General features: G+C 39.0%; 1 protein-coding gene across 4 annotated transcripts in view; it reads left to right on the top strand.

Moving 5' to 3' along the window:
- Window positions 1-21,795, top strand: part of FAM20B (FAM20B glycosaminoglycan xylosylkinase) — a 48,342-nt gene that overhangs the window by 5,370 nt on the left and 21,177 nt on the right. For 3 of the 4 annotated variants that reach the window (XM_036860652.1, XM_036860683.1, XM_036860673.1), the window contains exons 2-4: window positions 6,695-7,203; window positions 12,473-12,559; window positions 16,141-16,250. In XM_036860652.1, coding sequence (XP_036716547.1) covers window positions 6,827-7,203; window positions 12,473-12,559; window positions 16,141-16,250 — 574 coding nt within the window. In that variant the 5' untranslated portion in view covers window positions 6,695-6,826. Of the gene's footprint in view, window positions 1-4,064; window positions 4,718-6,694; window positions 7,204-12,472; window positions 12,560-16,140; window positions 16,251-21,795 lie in introns of those variants that run through there. The other variant, XM_036860662.1, reaches the window with a different exon arrangement.

Consider the following 21,795-nt stretch of genomic DNA (forward strand, 5'->3'; position numbering starts at 1 on the left):
TTGGTGATCATTTTCGTTCCTTCCTTCACAGGGAACTGTTAGAGGATTTCACACACACAAAAAAAGTTTACATATGTGAATAAGTGGAAATGAAAACTGTGAGGAATATATAACACTTGAATCAATTCAGACTATATGGAGATTTGATTTTCTATACCTGTAACTTAGGTTACTTCAGAGCTTATCTTAAAAGCTTTAGGACCTGCAAAGCTGTCATCTTTAAAACACAGATTTAATTTTCCAAACTGAAGAAAATTGTGAAGGGCATTCTATTCGGCTGTTTTTGTGAAATAGAAAAAGTTCATGCTTCCCATCTGTTTCACTTACATTGAATGTGGTAGAATTGAACTTTGTAGAGAAGAGAAACAGGTTGGTCAAATTAGTGACATAACCTCCCAGTCTTCTGCTTCACTTGGTACCCACGCTGAAGAAACCTACTTGCTTACAGCCTTAGCTACTCCTCAAATTTAGGAAAGGATTTAGTTCAGGAATATAAGATTACTAGAACTCTTGGTAATGCAACATAGGTATCCAGCCCCTGACTGTGTAACCCAGAAGACAACATAAGCAATGAGGGTTATTTTCTTTGTCATTCTTTCTCCTCAGGAAGTCATCTTTGGGTTTTTGATACGGTAATAATGACCAACAAGAATTACTATAGGTTGTCCAAGCACTAATTTTAGCACAGTACACATGGTAATGACATTCATTTTTAACAATTCTGTGAGTCAGGTAATAGTGTTCTTATTTCATTTTCCATATGAGGAAACTGAGGCCCAGAGAGGTTAGCAGGCATTCAGACCCAGGCATTCTGAATCCAGAGCACATATTCTTAACCCCTCTGCTACAGAAGAGTTTATATTTAGAAAGAAGGTGAATTAAGTAGCTGTTTCTTAAGTGGAGAATTAGCAAGGAAAGGAAAGGAAAACTGTATGTAGATACTGATTAATGATATTACTTGTTGTTAGATTTTGTCTTAGTTGAGGACTCCCAATTGAACGTGAAAAAGAACAATATTATGCTGTTGTGGGCAGTGGTGGCAGTGCAGGAGTAGGCTGGTTTTCTGAGGATAATAGGGATTTATTCATGTAATAAAAACTGGATGCCATTTGGTATTAGAGGTTTAGACTTCCTAGCTAGAAACACACAATGATAAGTGGAGAGATTTCTGAATGCTCTTTATTTTACTTATAATAATTGTCACTAACCATCAGGAGAGACTGCATTTATTTCTAGGGGGCAGCTAGTAAGAATGTAGCACAGTGCTCTAATGTCACCACCAGTTAACAAGAAGGCAGTATATCAGACTTACCCCAAGGTGAAAGTATGTGTGTTTTTAATTTTTTTTTTTTTTTTGTACTAAAGGGTTGTAATTTTGGCTGAAGTTTAAAAGTTAAGCTTTATAAACTGGGTGTGTATAGTTGTGTGAGTCTGTGAGTGTGTAAGGTTAGCCTTGATTGCTCTAAAGTATGTAAAGGGACTTCAGTAAATGATCCGTTTGAGATTCTGTCTTTTTCTTGTGTTACCTTTAAGAGACCTTAATTATTTATTAATCCAATCTTTATTTGTATTAATGGTTAATTTAATGTCTCCCAAAGAGTTGATATGGACAGAATAGATGTGAGAATGCTGGGTTTTAGAAATTACCCCCAAATGTAGTGGCTTAAGACTAAATGATTTGTTTCTCATGACTATATAGGTCAACTGTGCCCAGCTGACTGGTTCTTCTGCCCACATGATATAGGCTGGAGTCAGATGGGCGGCTGTATTTAGCTGGGGCCTCAGCTGGAACTGGAATGCCCTTAATGGCTTCACTTCTGTGTCTGGCATTTAGCTGGAGTGGCCAGAATAACTAGGGGCTGGCCAGGTCTCCCGTCATTCAGTAGCCTAGCCTGAGCTGCTTTACATAGTAGCTTGGCCCCAAATGGAAGCTGCTAGGTCTTTTAAGACACCTAGCACACAGCCACTTCCACAGCATTCTGTTGATCAAAGCAAGTTACAAAGATAGCCCAGATTCAGGGGAAGGAAAAATAGATTCCACCTCCCGATGGGAGGAATTGTTGGTGTCTGTCTTTGTAGACAGTCAACCAAAAACTCTTAATTAAATTCAGGTCTTACCTTTTATACTAACCAAACCTTCAGAGGTTTGCTGAGACCAACAGTGACCAAAGAAGAAGTTTGTGAAAGTGTCCTTGTAATTTCTACTCAGGATCAAGGGTGAGGAGATTGTGTGAGTAAACATGATAAGATATTTTACTAGTTATATAATAAATCCTACCCCCTTCACCATCTCCTTTGTTAATAGCCCTCTGCATAAAATGTTCATACAGAATGTTTTCTTCCGGTATTTAACACTCACAAAGCATGTTACATTCCCTTCATGTGGTAAGAACTTGATTTGACCGCTGAATTGGAAGCACAAAAAAAGAGTATTACTGAAGCCTTCACTTTAGTTGCTGTGAGCAGAAGTTGGGATTTCTTCTCCGTGACGTTCGGAGAAGTAGCGTGAGGTTGTCACTTGATCAGAGGGCGATTCAACGTGGCACTGCTACTGATAAGGCTTGGAACCTCACTGGTGGCTTGTGGGAGTGTTGGGGTGAGGTCTTTGCATGTTCTCAGCAGCCACATGTATTGAATTTTATCAGCTGATGACTAACAGATCTCTGCACTGATGTGTATTTCTGTATGTGTTCCTCCAGACATCAGCCAGATTCTTGAACAGAGGATTCTAGTCTTTATACTAAGACTTCACCTTTTTCTGTGTGAACCTGTTTCTCCCAAAACAATTTTTAGTCATAAGTTTATCCTTATAAAACACTTATCAAATGTGTAGGATAGTGTGTGTGTGTGTGTGTGTGTGTGTGAGAGAGAGAGAGAGGAATGAAATATTAGCTTCCATATCAAGCCTCATTTCACTGATGGAGCTGAGTGTGAAACCAGAGTTCAGTATGAAAATTCCTTAATAAGCTTCTACCTTCCAGAACTCCAGTCTGGGAATTTATACCAGCTTTTAGTGTGAAGACTTACATTTGCCCTGCGTTTTTATATTTAACATTTTTTGAGTTATGTTATTACCTTGAGATTGTTCTTTGAGGTAGGCTCTGTTTCACATAACTGAAACATTAAAATAAATGACCATAATATAACTGGACAATGTTACACTGTTGGAGGCATTTATGCAGGAGGTGAGGGCATGAAATATAGCAGGCAGGCTCCTGGGAATGCAAGAGAAGTTTTCATGAATAACTTGGGATATACCCAGTGATCTTGCTTTCATTTTCTTAGTATCTGAAAAGAGGGATCCTCTTAGAAACCCAGTTTGCAGAGTGTGCGTAGTATGCTGCTGTCTCCAGTAAGAAAAGAAGATAATACAGCATGGAAGCTCTGTCTTGGGTACCCTCCCCTCTCAAGCATACAGGAGAGAAGGGGATCATTGTAAAGAGTAAAAGAGTCTGCCATTATTAGAGGATGGAATTATTCTGTATCGTGCATCTAATATATTTTTCTGGAATAGGAGTCTTGCAAACTCATAGACTTTTTGTAAAAATTCCACTGAAACCTCTACATTGTCGATTTCTTGAATATCATTGTTCTTGCCCTGTAGGCTGAAGGAGTAGCAGCTTTCCAGCTAAAGGAATACCTCTTTCTGAACTGTCAGTACTTACTCAGAAAAAGAGACTGTACTCTGAAACTACCAACTAAATTGAGTAGAGTGTTGGTAGAGAAGTAGATTCCCAAAAAAAGGAGAGCTAATTAAGGACAGCCAACATTAAGGTGCCAGTTAATACACACTCATTTGATACCAAATACCACCGAGGAAATTAACAGCAGAGTCCTAAGATACTTGCATAGCCTCATTTGCAGTGGTTTGTTCAGTTTAGGTGAACAATGCATCTACCCTTACTATGCTACGTACTGCAGGGAGTGCAAAGGTAATTAAGATCACTAAGGAGCCAGGATTCTGAGAGGGGGATTGAGAACTACATACAAGAAGACACTGGATAAGGCAGAATGTACGTAAGTACTGGTCTAAAGATGAGAGAGGTTAGTTACTATAGAGTGTGAGGAGAGACCAGAAATGGCTTTGGAGATGGCCCTTCAAAGCTCAGTTAGGCTTTAAACAGGAGAAGATGGGAAGAAAAGATAAGAGCTAGAGGAATTTTGACAAGAGTTGCAGTGAGGAGTGACTTAGGGGACCATGTTTGTGGTGGGAGCTGACAAGTGATGAGTGAAGAGAATGAGAGAGATGCCTAGCATTGTAGATTGGCCGAAGTCATTTAGGGTAGGGCTTTAATGCCTTGCTAGGGGATTTATAGAATTCAAAAATGGTGTGTGATTAGAAATATGATTTTGCTGCATTATCTAGTCTGGATTGGAGGACGTGGAGGCCCAGAGGCAGTTCTTTTAGGGATCCAGTAGAAGGTGCTGAGCACTAAATGAAGTCGATGCCTGTGGGCATGACGGGCAGTTGTAGAGAACAGTGTCAAATTGCAACCTTACTTGTTCTACCAGGATGTGGTGACTAATCACAAACAAGAAAACTTGTTCAGCCCCTTCGTTCAACCTGCCCTCGCTACTAATCTGCAGCGGTAAATAGTGAAGTGAGGTAACAGTTGAACTCTTCAGTTCAGTTAGTAGAAATTTCTGTCCTAGTTGAGTGGATGAATTATCTGCAGCCCTAAACTGATGAATGTGCTCTTCTGAGGCCCATCAGAAGGTAATGAGATTTCAAAATTGAAAAGCATACAGACTCAGTTTGTTTTGTCTGAATTTTGGAGCTGCTAGAACTTCCTATTGCATTGGTGATTTAAAAAAAAAAAAGCCCTCACTCTCCCTAACCTTTGTGCTAAATGTTTAGATATAATTTGTTTATATAGCATAAGGGAGGAATTTCTTCATTCTAAATGAAATGAGCAGCATCATTAGAAGTTCACGGGTTAACCCGACTTTAGTCCTGAGGAGGGTTTTGTAGGAAGTGAAAATCTGTTCAGCTGACCCCTTTGTGCCAAAATTGTACCTCAGCAGGAGGTAGTTGCAGCTGGAGGTGCCGAGGAAATGATTGCTGACACAGGGAGATTTCCATGTTACCTTTTACCACTGCAGCCAGAGATGTGTACTGCTGAACAAATAATTGAAGAAGTTGTGTGGTTTAGGTCATGTTGGAACTAGCAAAAATCTCTGAAATCTGCTCTACTAGCATTGCTGTTATCAGTAATCGCAGGGAACTGTTTTACTGAGTTTCACACCAAACTTGATACCATCACAATTACATTTTGGATGTACTTGAGTTGCCTGTGTTTCAGCTAATAGTGTTATGTACTCCCTGGGAGATGATAATGCAACAAAACAGGTGGCTGGAGATAATTAGAATTTGAATGTGACTCTCGCTTTCCCATCTTTATGAAAATGAATGGGAAGAGAGGTTAATCACCACGAATAAACTGCATGTCAGCAAGCTCTGAGCAAGGTGCTGCCCTTAGAACACACTGTTGCTCTAGTAGACTGTTCTTGGATGTGTTTCCAGCTGTTATTAGGGGAGCAGTCTCCAGTTTGAGTGGGAATGTCTCAGCCTGAATCGTTTGTCCTATCTTTTGTATTGGTTTTATTTCTTCAATTAATGGTTTGAGTTGTTAAATGAATTGGAGAGTGAAGCAACACCCTGTTATCCTCTTGTCATCTTTGTCTTAGCCCAGTGCAGTGCTGCCTGTAGGCATGTAGCAAAGTAAGCTTGTGCATGTTTTTAAATGGCCCTGTGGAGTGGAAAGCAACCTGTCAGCATGCAAATGAGGCTGAATTGTATGTTCTTGACACCCTTGCAAAAATCTTGTATTTGGAATCTTTTAGCTTCAGAATTGACCAGAGGGTGGTGCGCCCCACACCGGAAGCAGCACTTCTTTATGTCTGTAGCATCAGTATCTTTGTTACATGCCTGACCAGTCCAGATTTCGTAGTGTTGCTCTAGTATCAGGTTTCATTAGTTTTCTGGTCATGTTCTACTAATAGCCAGATGGTGTAGGGATATGTTTTTCCTTTACTTAATTTATCCAGATTTGATTATCCATATTTTACAGGGTTTTTAATTTTGAAAAATAATTAGTAGAAGACTGATTAAGTAGAGATACATATCTGGGTGTTTGTTGTATTTAAATACATGAATAGCAGATATGACATGTCCAGGATTGCTAGGTATTTGAATTTGGAGAGGGAATTATTACTCTCCTCTGTACACTCTTTGGCATTTTTAGGAGTTCCTGTCTTATAATGTGTCATAAAACTTATATTTGGAGGAGATAACTGAAAAGTTACCAAATACTGGTGGTTTTGGATATTCAAAAGTCCTTTATGGATTTTGAAAGCTAAAAATGAAAGTTAAGGAGTTATGCCTATCTTAATGTTTTACTTTTTTGTGCTTTTTCCTATTGTTTTGGTTTCTAGGAATTGGTAGCCATCCAAATGGCTCCTAGATGGCTCTGCACCCTATTAAAACGGTAGTATTTGCTTTTAAATTTTCAGTGTACCTGGTTCTTAACTATTAGGTCCTTCCTTGGACCAGTTCATTTTAAATTATTGGGTCTTCTCGGGCATAGGATTAGCAAGGCTAAAATGGTGAGTAATATATTTGAGGCTTGCAAAAGATTCAGGGGTGGAAGGACAGAATTTCTGATTGAATTGTGCTTTATACTTGGGCTTGCAGGAATTGTGGGAGGCACCTCAGTGAAGAAATGGACCAGTGTGTATAATCATGGAATCTCCTTGCTGACAATCACCACCTGCTCTCCTTGATAAGTGAGAGAGAGTAGTCAGGGGAGAAGGAAAAGAGGTCAACATGAAGCTAAAGCAGCGAGTCGTGCTGTTAGCAATTCTCCTTGTCATCTTTATCTTCACCAAAGTTTTCCTGATTGACAACTTAGATACGTCAGCTGCCAACCGGGAGGACCAGAGGGCCTTTCACCGAATGATGGCTGGCTTGCGGGTAGAGCTGGTGTCCAAGCTGGACCACACCTTGCAGTCTCCCTGGGAGATTGCAGCCCAGTGGGTGGTTCCCCGGGAAGTGTACCCTGAAGAGACACCAGAGCTGGGGGCAATCATGCATGCCATGGCCACCAAGAAAATCATTAAAGCTGATGTAGGTTATAAAGGGACACAACTGAAAACCTTACTGATACTTGAAGGAGGACAGAAAGTTGTCTTCAAACCTAAGCGGTAAGTCTTCATCTTGAAGTTATCTGTGCTATTTAGTTGTAACTTGGGATTTATATGAGTGCTCATCTCCCTCTCTTGGTATTCTCTTCAGTAAAATGGGAAGGAGAGACTAGAAGATCTCTGAAGTCTTAATGTTCCATGATTCTTTGAGTAAGGGAAATTTATAGGAATATGTTTTGGTTCAATATTAGAGTGCACATTTTACAATTAGAGCTATCCTTGATTCTGAAATTTGTCAGGTATCTACTATGTGCCAGATGTTAGAGATACAAAATGAATTGGATAGGAAATAAGCAACTTGCCACCATAAGTGTACAATTAAAGACTGGGCAACCACATGTCAGGGACACTGTGGAGTAGGAGTTGCCCAGAGTTGGAGTAGGTTTTGGATGGGTGACTTAAGTCCTTTTTAGCACTAAAGCCGTGATTCTTTCACTTGAGCTTTGGTTTTGTTTTAATTAATAGGCTTTATTTTATTTTTTAAGCAATTTTAGGTTTACAGAAAAATCAAGGGGAAAGTACAGAAAGTTCCTGTGTACCCCCTCCCCTCTCTTCCCCAGTCTCTCCAGTTATTAACATCTTCCATCAAATTAGTACATTTGTTACAGTTGATGAGCCAATATTAATTTATTAACTAAAGTCCATAATTTACATTAAGTTCACTCTTCATGCTGTACATTCTGTGAGAGTTTTAATAAACTTATAATGACAAGTATTCACCATTACAGTATCATACAGAATAGCTTCCCTGGCCTCAGCATCCCCTGTGTTCTATCTATTCATCCTTCCCTTCCTCCCCCTGAACCCCTGGCAACCCCTAATCTTTCTACTGTCTCCATGGTTTTGCCTTTTCCAGAACGCCATATAGTCGGAATCATACCTTTTGTAACCTTTTCAGATTGGCTTCTCTCTGTGTCTTAAGGTTCCTCCATGTCTTTTTGTGGCTTGATAGCTTTTTTTTTTTTTTTTTGCTAAATAATATTCCATTGTATAGCTGTATCACAGTTTGTTTATCCATTCACCTACTCAAGGTCATCTTGGTTGCTTCCAAGTTTTGGCAGTTATGAATAAAGCTGCTATAAACATTCATGTGCAGGATTTGTGTAGATGTAAGTTCTTAGTTCATTTGGGTAAATACCAAGGAGCACAATTGCTGGATCATATGGTAAGAGAATGTTTAATTTTGTAGGAAACTGCCAGTCTGTCTTCCAAAGTAGCTGTACCGTTTTACATTCCCATCAGCAGCGAATGAGAGTTCTTGTTATTCCACATCCTCAACAGCATTTGGTGTTGTCAGTGTTTTGGATTTTGGTCATTCTAATATGTGTGTAGTGATATCTCGTTGTTGTTTCTTTTACCTGTTTTAAGCAGAGAACTGGGCCATTTTAGTTGCCTCAGTCCAAATTTGAACTAGAGAGGGCTAGATCATATGTTGTTAGACAGTGATCCCTTTGGACTTTTCTAAGGATCTACAGAGATAATTCGTGTGGCCATTCTATAGTATAATTAATTTTTTTAAAGTTTTCTGTTTGTATATGAATTTGAAATAGGTTAACATGATGGTGATTTATATTCTTTTGACAGGAATTAGTTACTAGTGGGTTTTCTCAAAATTTTTAATGTCTAAAATTTTCTGTGTACTAAACATTTTTTTCATTCCTCAGTAGAGCTTTTGAGAAAATTATAACGCATAACTTTGGGTCTCTTGCTGGAGTGGGAGAAGAAATATGGGGTGAAGGGGTGCAAAAACCAACTGTGACCAGAGTAGTTGGCTTAGCTCCCTTCATGACCCAAATATCAGTAGATAATAGGCAAGCAGAGAGCTAATATTATTGGAATTCCAGAAGTGGAAGGGATCTGCATTTGCCTGGAACTGGGAAGTATGGTGTGTGGAAGATGTGGAAATTAGGAAAGTTTTAAAATGCAGTACACTTTTGGAGAATAGAAAGTCTGATTGTCAGGTAATGAGGAAAAAGCATAGTTATGTGGGCCTTGGATCTAATTTCTGTTGCATACACACCATTTGCCAGGCATTACACTAAGTACTTTTGTATCTGTTAATGCTTTTTTTTTGTTTGTTTGTTTGTTTTTTGTTTTTTGTTTTTTGTTTTTTTCTGTTAATGCTTTTAACCTTCATCACAACTGTGGGCAGTTACAGTTCTTATTTCCAGAGTAAGAAACTGAGACTTAGAAAGAATAACTTGAGAAAGAATAACTTGACAAGATCACCCTGCAGTAACTAATGGAGCTGTCAGAGTGTGAGCAGCTTGTGTTCTGCCACACACGTGTGATTCTCTTAAATTTGTTTGCCTTCCTGTAAGAGAGATAACATGGATCACCCATCATCAAAAATTTGCTACTTTCCTTTTGAAATATGATCTTTGACCCCTTGATTTGTAGCCTGAGAGATTGCAGCATAAGCAGAGTGATGGAAAGAAGACAAACTAAAAACAAAAATTAAATTCATGTAAAAAGAGATGAGTTGCAGGCATTTTGTGTTTAAATAAAAGGATACCCTCTCCACACCCACTATTTGTACACTAAGAATTGAAGGTGAGATGGGACAGCAGGAAGTGTTAGAAGGCAGATATTACTGATGGTGTGCAACATTAGTATTAGTCCAGGTGCTTTGCAGATAGGACTGGGGTATTCAGACAAAGCATAACTGGAGGGAGGAAGAGGCCAGACTGGTGACTAGTGGACGTGGCAGCAGATAAATGCATAAGCTAACCTTAGTCACTGTTGCTTTATCTCATATCTCTTACTACCACTGCAGCCTTCCCATTACTTTCCTCTTCCAGACCATCCTGAAATCCACTTTCATTCTTCTCCCAAATACCCATATAATCACTGTGCTCCCCAACTTTAAAACATCCAGGGATTCCCATTGCTCACCAGACAAAACCCAGCCTGCACAGCCTAGTGGCCAGCCCCTCACAGCCTGGTCCTCCTCTCTACACCCAGCTCTTTATTCCTGTCAGTGCAGCCCCTTCCTCCCCCATCACCTTCTGAAGAGCCCTTGTCTACGCCCAGCTCCACAGATGCTCATGCCCCACCTCCCGCAAGCTGTCAAGCCCCTGCAGTAGGTGATAGCGCTCTAGTCACCGCACACACTGACCTGGGCTGATTACACCTGGCACTTTCCTGGGGTGGGGAAAGTGGGTGCACGTTTAAGTGCTTGTAGAAATTGACTCCAGCCCCCAGACACCCAGCAAATTGCTATTCTGACCCTGCGGGCCTCTGAGACTATATAGTCCCAGTGTAAGTGCAAATTAATGTTCTTGGTCACATTCTGATGTCCTTCACCAGAAGGATAGGAGTGATTTATTGGCAGTTACTGTATGAATTTTGCTGCTCTGTCAGTGACTTAAGATGGATTGCTGTGTTGAGAGGAGGATCTAAGACCTTTCTGCTAAGTCGAGACGTGCACCTTTCTTTAACAGCCGCTTGTGGTTCAGCATTTCTGGAGCCTGGTTGTCCATGTCCTCCTGCCAGAGATGGAAGATTTGTATAGTATATGAAATATATAGGAATACAGTGATGCCTTTATTTGCACATTTTTCCTTATTACATTATTATAAAAGTGATTTTTTTCAGTATATTGGGTTGGCCAAAAAGTTAATGGGGCTTTAAGTAAGAAAAGACATTTTTCACTTTCACGAAGATCTTTATTGAACAACGTGTTCACTAACTGAACGAACTTTTTGGCCAACCCAATAGCTGTATTCTTTCTGGAAGTAAATTGATTTTCACAGGCAAAAACTGCAGTTACCGTGGGAAAGGAACAAGACGGCAAGGGCCTGGGGTGGGTAGAAGTCAGTGACTGATCTTAGGAAGTGCTGAAAGGGACCTTGGAGATCAGCTAGTCCAACTACTCATTTTACAGCTGGGGAAAATGAGATCCAGAGTTCTGACTTTCCGTATTTCTCATAACCAAAGCATGAACTAAGGATTCAGACCTTTGGACTCCAATGCAGTTCTTTCAGTTTGATTCTTCTTCCTTTCCCTTTTCCTTCCCTCCCTGTTTCTCCAGCCTACTCCCAAAGTTCCTGGATTTTTCTAGGGTTTTACATTTCACTCGAAGCAGCCTTTCCATGTACTGGAAAGTTTTCTAATGTTTCACTAAAGGAGTGGACTGCACATCTCTACAAATCTTCCTGTGGCTCCTCTGGAGTCCTGAGAAATAAGGTATTCAAGGACTGTCACCCAGCTTTATGGACAGCCTGCAGCTGTAGTGGAGAGAGAAGTGCTTGAATAGTGTCAGCTTTTGCTGCAGTCCTGTTTAAAAACTGAGACTTTTAATTTGGAGATAACAGGTGTAATCCTTGGCAGCCTAAATGATGCTTTGACAATAGAAACAAAAAAATACGTTTGAGTATATTGACCATGCTAAGAAGAAACTGGTGTCCAACCAGGTGGTTTTGCATGACTGTCTTCTAACATAAATGTTTCATCACTTTGATTTGAAAATGTGTTTGGTGGACATGGTTTTACTTTGTATTCTGTGGTCATTTATGTTGAAGGTCACTGCCTTGTATAGTACCGTTTCTCACTTCCCCATGGCCTTTTCAGCATTGGAGATCCAAGTGTCCTTAGTGGGGTGGCTCCTCTTCACGTCATTCTCAACTTATTTCTGTCTTGAAAAGCCTGATAGGTCTCCTTTTGATTCAGGAAATGCAGGTGAACAGTAGAGGTCATAGGTGAATTGTGTCTAGTTCTTCCCATTAACAGGGAAGGCAAATGTACCTTTGCCTCCTTGTTAACAAAAACAGAGGCATATCTGGACCATTTTTTTCCCCAAGAAATTTAAACTTCTCTAATAAGCCTTGCCATAGCCATTCTGGTAAGCCTTGCCATATTTTCCTTTTACTTCAGCTTAGTCTAATAAACATTTCAGTAGACATTTATTAAGCACCAACTGTAGGCTTAACACTGTGCTGAAGATACAAAGATGGTCCTCACCTTCCAGAGAAGTACCTTATAGTTTTACTTAAGCTACATTGAAAGTCTTTTAGAGGGGTAAAAATAACATCTGTGTTTTATTCATAGAATGATTGCAGAGGTAGATGTATAATTCTAGTTTTCTTCTCCACTTCATCTTCACCACATCAACCAGTGATCTATGCTAATCCATGACTGTTCTCAGGATTGACAGAGAAGTTTTCTAGAGCAAAATCAGGCTTGCAAATTTCTATTCTGCCTCTTGTGCTGTCGCCTCTGGTACTGACGTAATTCATGTCTGCATCTGTGCTTCCCATTCACTCTGCAGGTATAACCGAGACTATGTGGTAGAAGGGGAACCATATGCTGGTTATGATAGACACAATGCAGAGGTAGCAGCCTTTCATTTGGACAGGTATGTGTAATCACAGTGGGTTACATTCGTTTTGTTTCCTTTTGGAAATATCTTGGAGAGGACTTGTGGACTCCTTTCAAAGGAATGTAATAAAAAAATGAAATCTAATAACTTTAACTTGTTACCTACTTTAGATAACTGATTAATTCCATTAAATTTGTATGAGTTCCTCATTATTTGGGTGGTACTAGGAATACCAAAGTAAATGTCTTAACTCCAGGCTTTTTTAGGTCATTTCATTCTGTTATGCCCTCTCTCATTAGCATGTGAAGATGTTCTTGGTAAATAAAATGGCAGGAAGAAGGCCAGAGTTTGAATTCAAGTCCCTAAATTGAACTGGTCATTAATTGGGCCTGGCAGTCCTGATTTTTGTTTTGTTTTGATCTTGTTTTAAATAATACTCACTTATCCTCATATGCTAGAAACATATAGCATGACATATATGTGAATTTTATTGTCCTTCATACAAAATATGCACAGCTTCAATAACCAGGATAATTCTAAGAGAAAAATAGATGGGAATTCTAAATGTATAAGTTAACTAGGAAAATTAATACTTTTTTAGCAAGTTACTAGTCAGGATCCTTGTAACTGAATTGTCTAGTACCCCAGTTGCTCCTCTGATCAGCTGTTTAATCAGGGCATATTGGTAGACTTTAAAAGAAATTATTCACAATATTTTTGAAGTGAATCTATAAGGAAACCAGAAGAAAATAAAGATGAATTTTTGTCTTTTTTTCTGGATTAGGAAGGATTTTCTAAGCATAAAAGCAATAATTTAAAAATCACAAAGAAAAAACTCAATAGATTCAACTAAATTAAAAAAAAATTAACTCATATGTCAAGAAACATCAAACAAAATTTAAAAGCAAACAAACTTAGGAGGAAAATACTTGAATCTAATATAATCTAAGCATTAATAGCCTTAATATATAAATGTTTAGAAAATCTTATACATGCTCTAAAACGCTAGTAGAAAATGGTCTAAGAACACAGTTGGTTGAATAGAAATTATTGATTGCTAATAAATATGACAGAGGGAGTTCATCTTCACCAGTAATAAAAAAAAAAATCCAGGGAATTCCCTTGTGGTCCAGTGGTTCGGACTCCGCACTTTCACTGCTGTGGGCCAGGGTTCAGTCCCTGGTCAGGGAACTAAGATCCCACAAGCCACGCAGCGCGGGCAAAACAAACAAAAAAATCCAATTGAAACAATGGTATACTATTTTCTCCTACTGAAAATAGCAAAGATTAGAAAAAAGATAATACTTTATTGGCAGGAATACATTGACATTCGTATACTGCTTCTGTCATTGTTAATTGGTTCAGTCATTCTTTTAAGAACTCGGCATTATGTATCAAAAACCTTAATGTTCATACCCTTTGAATGAGTAACTACCTTTTTATGCAAACATCCCAGATACTTCTAGGAAGTACCCTAGAGAATCAGAAATTCAAAGATATATATACCAAGATCTTAGCTAGTAGCATTTTCAGTAGTGAAAATATGGAAGCAATCTAAACATCGATTGAAAGGGAAGAATTAAATAAATGTTTGTTCACAATACCATGAATTTTCACTGCCTCTTCTAAGGCCTAGTGGGAAAGAGTTGGATAAATCCTACTCATCACTTAATTGCACATTAGAATCAGTCTTTCCAAGACCTCATTTGTTTCCTTATTTTCTTCATCCCTAAACCCCTTCCTGTTTCCCTGTTGATGGACACCAGCAGTTCATGAAGATCTTTTTCCCATATCCATACCAATATTTTATATTATCCAACATACTAATTTTAGTTAATCTAATATATGTAGAGTGGTATCTCATTATTATTTTATATTCCCCCAATTATGGGCAGAGATTAGTACCTCCTTTTCACAGCACAACACCTGTTTGTTAACTTAGAGTGAAGTGGTCTTTGTATAGAAATTATTACTTTTGATGTTAATTAAATATAATCATGTTTCTATTTATTTATTTATTTATTTTTGTGGCCTCGCCACACAGCATGCGGGATCCTAGTTCCCTGACCAGCGATCTAACCTGTGCCCCTTGCAGTGGAAGCACCAAGTATTAACCACTGGACTGCCAGGGAAGTCCCTATAATGTTTCAATTTATCACCTGTGCTTTGGGGGTCTTGTATTTTAAAGCCCTTCCCTCCCTCAAAGTCTGAAAGATATTCTCTGGCCAGTCCCCCTACCCCTTTTGTTAACTGCCCCATCCAAGCTCAGGTGCCACTGGACATGGCTTCCCAGCACTAAGTGGCTGCTGTTCTTTGAAGGTCTGACAACAGTCAATGGGGAGAAAAAAATACTTCCCCACTTTTTTTCCCACCTTATACTTTTCTGCTCTGGGTTGCTATTTCTCCATTACATTAGGATTTAACCACCTCCTCTGGCCTCAGGAAGTTCTCTCATTTTTTATGTTATTTTGACATCTATTGATCTCCTTTTGTGGCTTTTCTAAAAATGAGTTTAGGACAGAGTCAGTCAGCAGCCCTGAACAATGGATTATTTATTGCACAGTCATTTTTTTTTTTTAACATCTTTATTGGAGTATAATTGCTTTACAATGGTGTGTTAGTTTCTGCTTTATAACAAAATGAATCAGTTATACATATACATATGCCCCATATGCACAGTCATTTTTAAAGGCTTTTTTAATAACATGAGAAAAGGCTCATGATACAATGGTGAGTGAAAAGCAGGAGACAGAAGTGCATATAGCATAATCTCAATTGTGTATATACACACAAAGAGTGAGTATGTGTTTATATATACATGTGAAGGAAAAAATGGTCTTATGCCGAAATGGTAGTAGTTACTTCTCAGTTGTGGAATTATGGATGATTTTAATTTTCTTCCATAAATTTCTGTGTGTTCCAAATCCTGCCCCTCCAACTTTTCTTCAGCGAGTGTGTATTTTTTAGCCAGAAAATTTCCTTTTTTAAAAAAAATGATGGTGCTCAACGATAAGGTTGGACTTCTAGACCATTAGAAGTATCTTCAAATGTATCTATATTTAAGTTGTCCTATGAGTTTATCCTTTTAGATTAATCTGTATAGTTTTCTGTCAGTGTTTTATGTAAAGGTTTGAAGCCCTGTATGGGTTTAAGCCCAATTGTTTTTTAATGCTTTGTTAAATTTTAAAATTTTATTATGAAAAATTTCTAACAGACGTAGAAAAAATAGTATAGTGAACCCATATACCCACTCCCTAGGTTTAACAATTGCTCACGTTTTGCTAGATTTGTCTTACATAAATTATTTACATCTTGATATTAAATTCATAAATATATGTACGCTAAAAAATACTTACCAGCAATCAGCAATACCTTTACACACCTAACATGATTAACCATGATTTTTAAGACTACTGTTTAGGGAATTCCCCGGCAGTCCTGTGCTTAGTGGTTAAGACTCCACGCTCTCACTGCCAGGGGCCCAGTTCGATCCCTGGTTGGGGAACTAATATCCCGCAAGCTGCACAACGCAGCCAAAAAAAAAAAAAAAAAAAAAAGACTACCGTTTAAAATATATCCCCAAAGATTTTTCTCTTCTGTTCAACCTTCCAAACCAGGATTCTGGGTTTCCGCCGAGCCCCCTTGGTGGTTGGCAGATTTGTTAATCTGCGGACAGAGATCAAGCCTGTTGCCACGGAGCAGCTCTTGAGCACCTTCCTAACCATAGGTAAGGAGGTTATAGAGGACGTTTAGGTAAGGGAATAGTTAATAAATTAAATGGGGCATCATTGAGCAAGCTGGCTCATGACTTTTAGGAACTGAAGAACTCAGGGGACTACAAAAGCAAATCAGGCAACTTGTTCTCAGATTACTGGGGGAAATAGATCTAAAGGTGGATGGCAGGAAATTGAAAGTTTTCCCTAATGCACGCTTTGTGTGTCTGTGAAGTAGGAAGTGAGATCATTTACGATAGTGTAATTAGGGGATAACTTTATTCCTTCTGCTTGATCTTAAACTAAATCTCAAACTCAAAATTTGGTCTAAATCAGTTATTGTCTGTGTATCATTGCCTTGGTGGTTTTTTTCATACTCCTGTACTTTCTTGGGAACTGTTTCCTGTCTCCTGAGAATTGAGCAAACCTTAAGGCAACTCTATAAGAGGGTCAGAAATTCCCTTGTAGGGTTGCCCTTGGGCCTGGAAGATCACCACTGCCTCCTCCTACTCTGCAAAGGTTAGCCTATGTAACTCTTTGTGTGTGGAACTGACTGCCATCCCTCTGGCCTCTGTTCTCCATTGTCACACTCTGAGGTAAGGGGTCTGGGCTAGAATTCTCACTCCTGTTCTCCTTGCAGACATAGTGAGAATGGGAGGAATTCAGAGGTGCTGTGGTCTCTTGTCTGAGCCTCTTCAGGGTGCCATTTTCAATGACACAGTACTCTGCGTTGATATGACTGTTGAAATAGACATTGCAAGATGAACTTCAACTTGCTTTGCCAGAGCGAATGGATTTACATTTATAATGAGGTGAAACTGAATATTTAAAGCACTTTTGACAGATTCACCATTCAGAATTTAAACTTGTCAGGCTAGGGCTCTGCTGTTCTTACAAATAACCAAAAGCATACAGTGTCACTGATTTGTTTCATATATTTTCTAATCACTTCTGCTTGTCCAATTTTATGCTTAGGCAAACATGCATTCCTGATGGATGAGAAGAATAGGCCCGCTATCTAGAGACTCATAGAAGGTTAACTCTCATATATTGTGCAAGGTGCGGGGGAAGGGAGAGGCCAGAAAAAGGTTTGTAGAGGAGGTTATTAACACTTGGGCTGAGTATTGAAGAATCCGTAGACGCTACCCAGGCAGCAAAGAGGGAAGGGCATTGGGCAAAATAACAGGAAGTATAATGGAAATGAGGGCACAAAGACCTGAAAGTACAAAGGACTGGTACATTTAGAGAAAAGCTTCTGGATACACTCTACAGCGTAGGGCAGTGTCTTAGTTTGGCTGCTATAACAAGATATCGTGGACTGTGTGGCTTAAACAATGGGGATTTATTTTTCACAGTTCTGGATACTGGAAGTCCAAGATCAGGGTGCCACCATGGTTGGGTTCTGGTGAAAGCCCTCTTTGTGATTCACAGGCAGCAGTCTTCTTCCTGTATCCTCACATTGCAGAGAAAGAATGAAAGAGGGATCATCTCTGTCATGTCTCTTCTTATAAAGGCACTAATCCCATCATGAGGACTCCTCCCCAAAATCCCACCTCCAAATACCACCATATGGGGGCTTCACCGTGTGAATTCTAGGGAGTCATGAACATTCAGTCCATAGCAGGCAGGTAGAGGGATTGGCTGGAGATAGGTTTTAAATAATGAGCTGACCTTAGCACAATTTTTAAAATGTATTACTAGATAACTTGGTATAATGATAACTAAATTTTGTATAGCCCTTGCAACTTGACAAAGCACTTTCACACAGTTACCTTATTTAATCCTCTTGACAAAAGAGTGCAATAAGTAGGGGAGATTTATCCACATTTCAGACCTGAGAAAGAGGTTTAAAAGAGTTAAATGACTTTCCCAAAGTCACAAAGCTACTAACTGTTAGCCAGGATTCAAAGCCAGATTTTGAGACTAAAATATTTGATCTGTTTATATTCTTCTACATTCATTCATTTATTTATTGAACAAAATTTTGTTTCACTCTGTGTGGCAGGCTCTGAACTAGGTGTTGAATATACAAAAATGAATGACACCTTCCTGCCTTCAAGGAGCTTTATCTAGTGGGGGAGCCAGACATATACAGAGGGCCTGTGGGAATGTGAAGGGGAAGAGGAGGGGGTCTAGAAGTTAGGGCTGGGGTGATAGTTTCAACCAAGTCTTAGAGGGAGAATAGCAATCCTGCAGGAAGATACAGTGGGAAAGAACACCCTAGGTTTGGAAAAGGACTCTTTAACCTTTTTTTGTGCAAGTGACTCCTTTGGCAGTCTAGAGAAGTTTCTGGATCCTTTCTCAAAATAATGTTTTTAAATACATAAATTAAAATACATAGACTTATAAACAAAACTAATAATATTGAAGTATATATTTTTTAACCTAAAATTACAAAAAGCTAATTTGTGATAGAGTAACATGTGCTTCGTTATTTACACATTAAATAACAAGATTTAGAGTGATCTAGTAACTACCATAATTTCGGACCATAAATATAAATGATACTTTGCAGTATCTGCAACAGTGCTAATATATGAAAATTTTATTGATTTCTTCTGTTGAGAAAGTTACAGGTAACGCTAATACTATGGTTTGCTGCCTACCATCATAACTGAAGGAAATGCTAAGTTTCAGGTAGAAGTTAGTGAAAATAAAAATGTAATTTTGTTTCCATCCAGTTCACAGGCTCCCTGAGTTAACCCTGTTCTAGGTGGAGGACAGAGCAGAGACAACAGTGACAAGAAGTGAGAGAAGAGCATGGCAAGCTCAGGAGACTGTGTAGTTGAGCTGAAGTAAAGATTTTCTCCTTAGGCACTGGGAGGCCATGGAAAAGAGTTTGAATGTGGAAAGATCAGATTTGAGTTTTAGAAAACTAATTGTAGCAGCGTTGTGGAGGATGAATTGGGAAGGGCAAGCTGAGATGAGAGCCCTTGGGGGCTGTTGTAGTAAATGCACATGCAGTGAGTCCAAACTAAAACCTGGACATCTAGGGGATACTCAAGAATTGGAATGGAAGGAATTTGGTGAACATTTGGGCTGAGTGAGACAATTGAGAGAGAGGAAAAAGTTAAAAATGACTCCTAAATTTCTGGATTGGATGACTAAGTGTATAATGAAGCTGTTAGCTATCTTAGGAATATATAGAAAGGAGCAGACTTAGGGAGATGGAGCAGAGGAAGATAATGAATTTAATTTTGGATATTTTGTTTCCTTGTGTAAAATAATAAATAGATATATTGGTTTCTGTCCCCAGTTCCTGACACACAGCTCCTAAAACCCTTGTAAATTCCTAAGTGATAGGAACACTAGGAGCATATCTTATTCTATTGAGGTGATTCTGGGTTGGTTCCTGGGTGCCTCCTGGATGGAAGCTGTTCACCAGAAAGACCAAGCCATAATTAGAAGCTTGGAATTTTCAGCCCCGTACCCTTGCCCCTTCTCCAGAGAGCGGAGAGGAGCTGGAAATAACTGATCATGGCTGGAGTTACTAATTGATCTTGCCTACGTAAGGAAGCCTCTATAAAAATTCCGATAGTACGGGGTTCGAGGAACTTTACTGGTTGGTGAACCAAAAGTTTCCACGTGCCACCATGCCAGGCCCCAAACTCCGCAAAGACAGAAGCTTCTTTGTTCAGGACCTCGACCTATGTATCTCTTCATCGGCTCTTGGTTGATGTCCTTTGTAATAAACCAGTAATCTAGGGAGTAAACTGGTTTCCCGAGACCTGTGAGCCACCCTAGCAAATTTTTTTTTTATTGAGGTATAATTGTACAACATTATGTTAGTTTCAGATGTACAGCATAATGATTCAGTGTTTGTACATATTGTGAAATGATCACCACAATAAGTCTAGTTAACAAACATCACCATATATAGGTACAGAATTTTTTTTTTTCTCGTGAGGAGAACTTTTGAGATTTGTTCACTTAGCAACTTTCAAATATGCAGTACAGTATTATTTACCATAGTCACCATCCTGATGACTTATTTTATAACTGGACGTTTGTACCTTTTGACTCCCTTCACCCATTTCTCCCACCCCCCGACCCCCCAGCCTCTGGCAACCACCCATCTGTTCTCAGTATCTGTGAGCTTGGGTTTGTTTTGTTTCGTTTTGTTTTAGATTCTGTAAGTGAGATCATACAGTAGTTATCTTTCTCTGACTTATTTCACTTAGTGTAATGCCCTCAAGGGCCATCAGTGTTGTTGCAAATGGCAAGATTTTATTCTTTTTTATGGCTGAGTAATATTCCATTGTATATATACCACATTTTTTTTTCGTTATCCATTCATACATTGATGAGTACTTAGGTTGTTTCCGTACCTTGGATATTGTAAATAGTACTGCAGTGAATATGGGGGTGCAGATATCTTTTTGATTTAGTGTTTTTGTTTTCTTCAGATAAATACCTAGAAGTAGAATTGCTGGATCATATGGCAGTTCTATTTTTAATTTTTTGAGGAACCTCCATACTGTTTTCCACAGTGGCTGCACCAATTTACGTTCCCACCAGTGATGCACAAGGGTTCCCTTTTCTCCGCAGCCTTACCAACACTGGTTATTTCTTGTCTCTTTGATGATAGCCATTCTAACAGGTATGAGGTGATGTCTCATTGTGGTTTGATTTACATTTCCCTTGTGATTAGTGATGTTGAGCACCTTTTCATGTATCTGTTGGCCACTTGTATGTCTTCTTTGGAAAAATGTCTATTCAGGTCTTCTGCTCATTTTTTAATAGGATTATTTTTTTGCCATTGAGTTGTATGAGTTCTTTATATATTTTGGATACTAACTGCTTATCAGATATATGATTTGTAAATATTTTCTCCCATTCAGTAGGTTGTCTTGTTTTGTTGATGGTTTCCTTTGCTGTGCAGAAGCTTTTTGGTTTGATGTAGTCCCACTTGTTTATTTTTGCTTTTGTTGCCTTTGCTTTTGGTGTTAAATCCAAAAAATAATTGCCAAGACCAATGTCAAGGAACTCACCGCATATGTTTTCTTCTAGGAGTTTTATGGTGTCAGGTCTTAAGTTCAAGTCTTTAATCCATTTTGAGTTAATTTTTGTATATGTTATAAAATAGTTGTCCAGTTTCATTCTTTTACATGTGACTGCCCAGTTTTCCCAACACCATTTATTGAAGAGACTGTCCTCTCCCTGTTGTATATTCTTTACCCTAGCAAATTAATCAAACCCAAACAGGGGCTCATAGGAACCTCTAATTTATAGCCAGCTGGTCAGAAGCACAGGTGACAACCTGTACTTGCAATTGGCATCTGAAGTGGAGGGCAGTCCTATGGGACTGAGCCCTTAACCTGTGGAGTCTGATGCTATCTCCGGGTAGATAGTGTCAGAATTAAGTTAAATTTTAGGACACCCAGCTGGTGTCCAACAATTGCTTGGTGGTGGGGGAAAACCCACACACAGTGAAACTGGGTGCAGAATCTCATCTTGACAGGAACATCCAGGAGTAAATGTTGACTAGTTATTTCGGAGCTAAAATCTGTAGCTTAGGCAAGACGTGTGGGCTGGAGCTATAGATTTTATTATCATATG

The sequence above is a fragment of the Balaenoptera musculus genome, chromosome 1 (assembly GCF_009873245.2).
Source record: "Balaenoptera musculus isolate JJ_BM4_2016_0621 chromosome 1, mBalMus1.pri.v3, whole genome shotgun sequence".
Classification (NCBI taxonomy): Eukaryota; Metazoa; Chordata; class Mammalia; order Artiodactyla; family Balaenopteridae; genus Balaenoptera; species Balaenoptera musculus.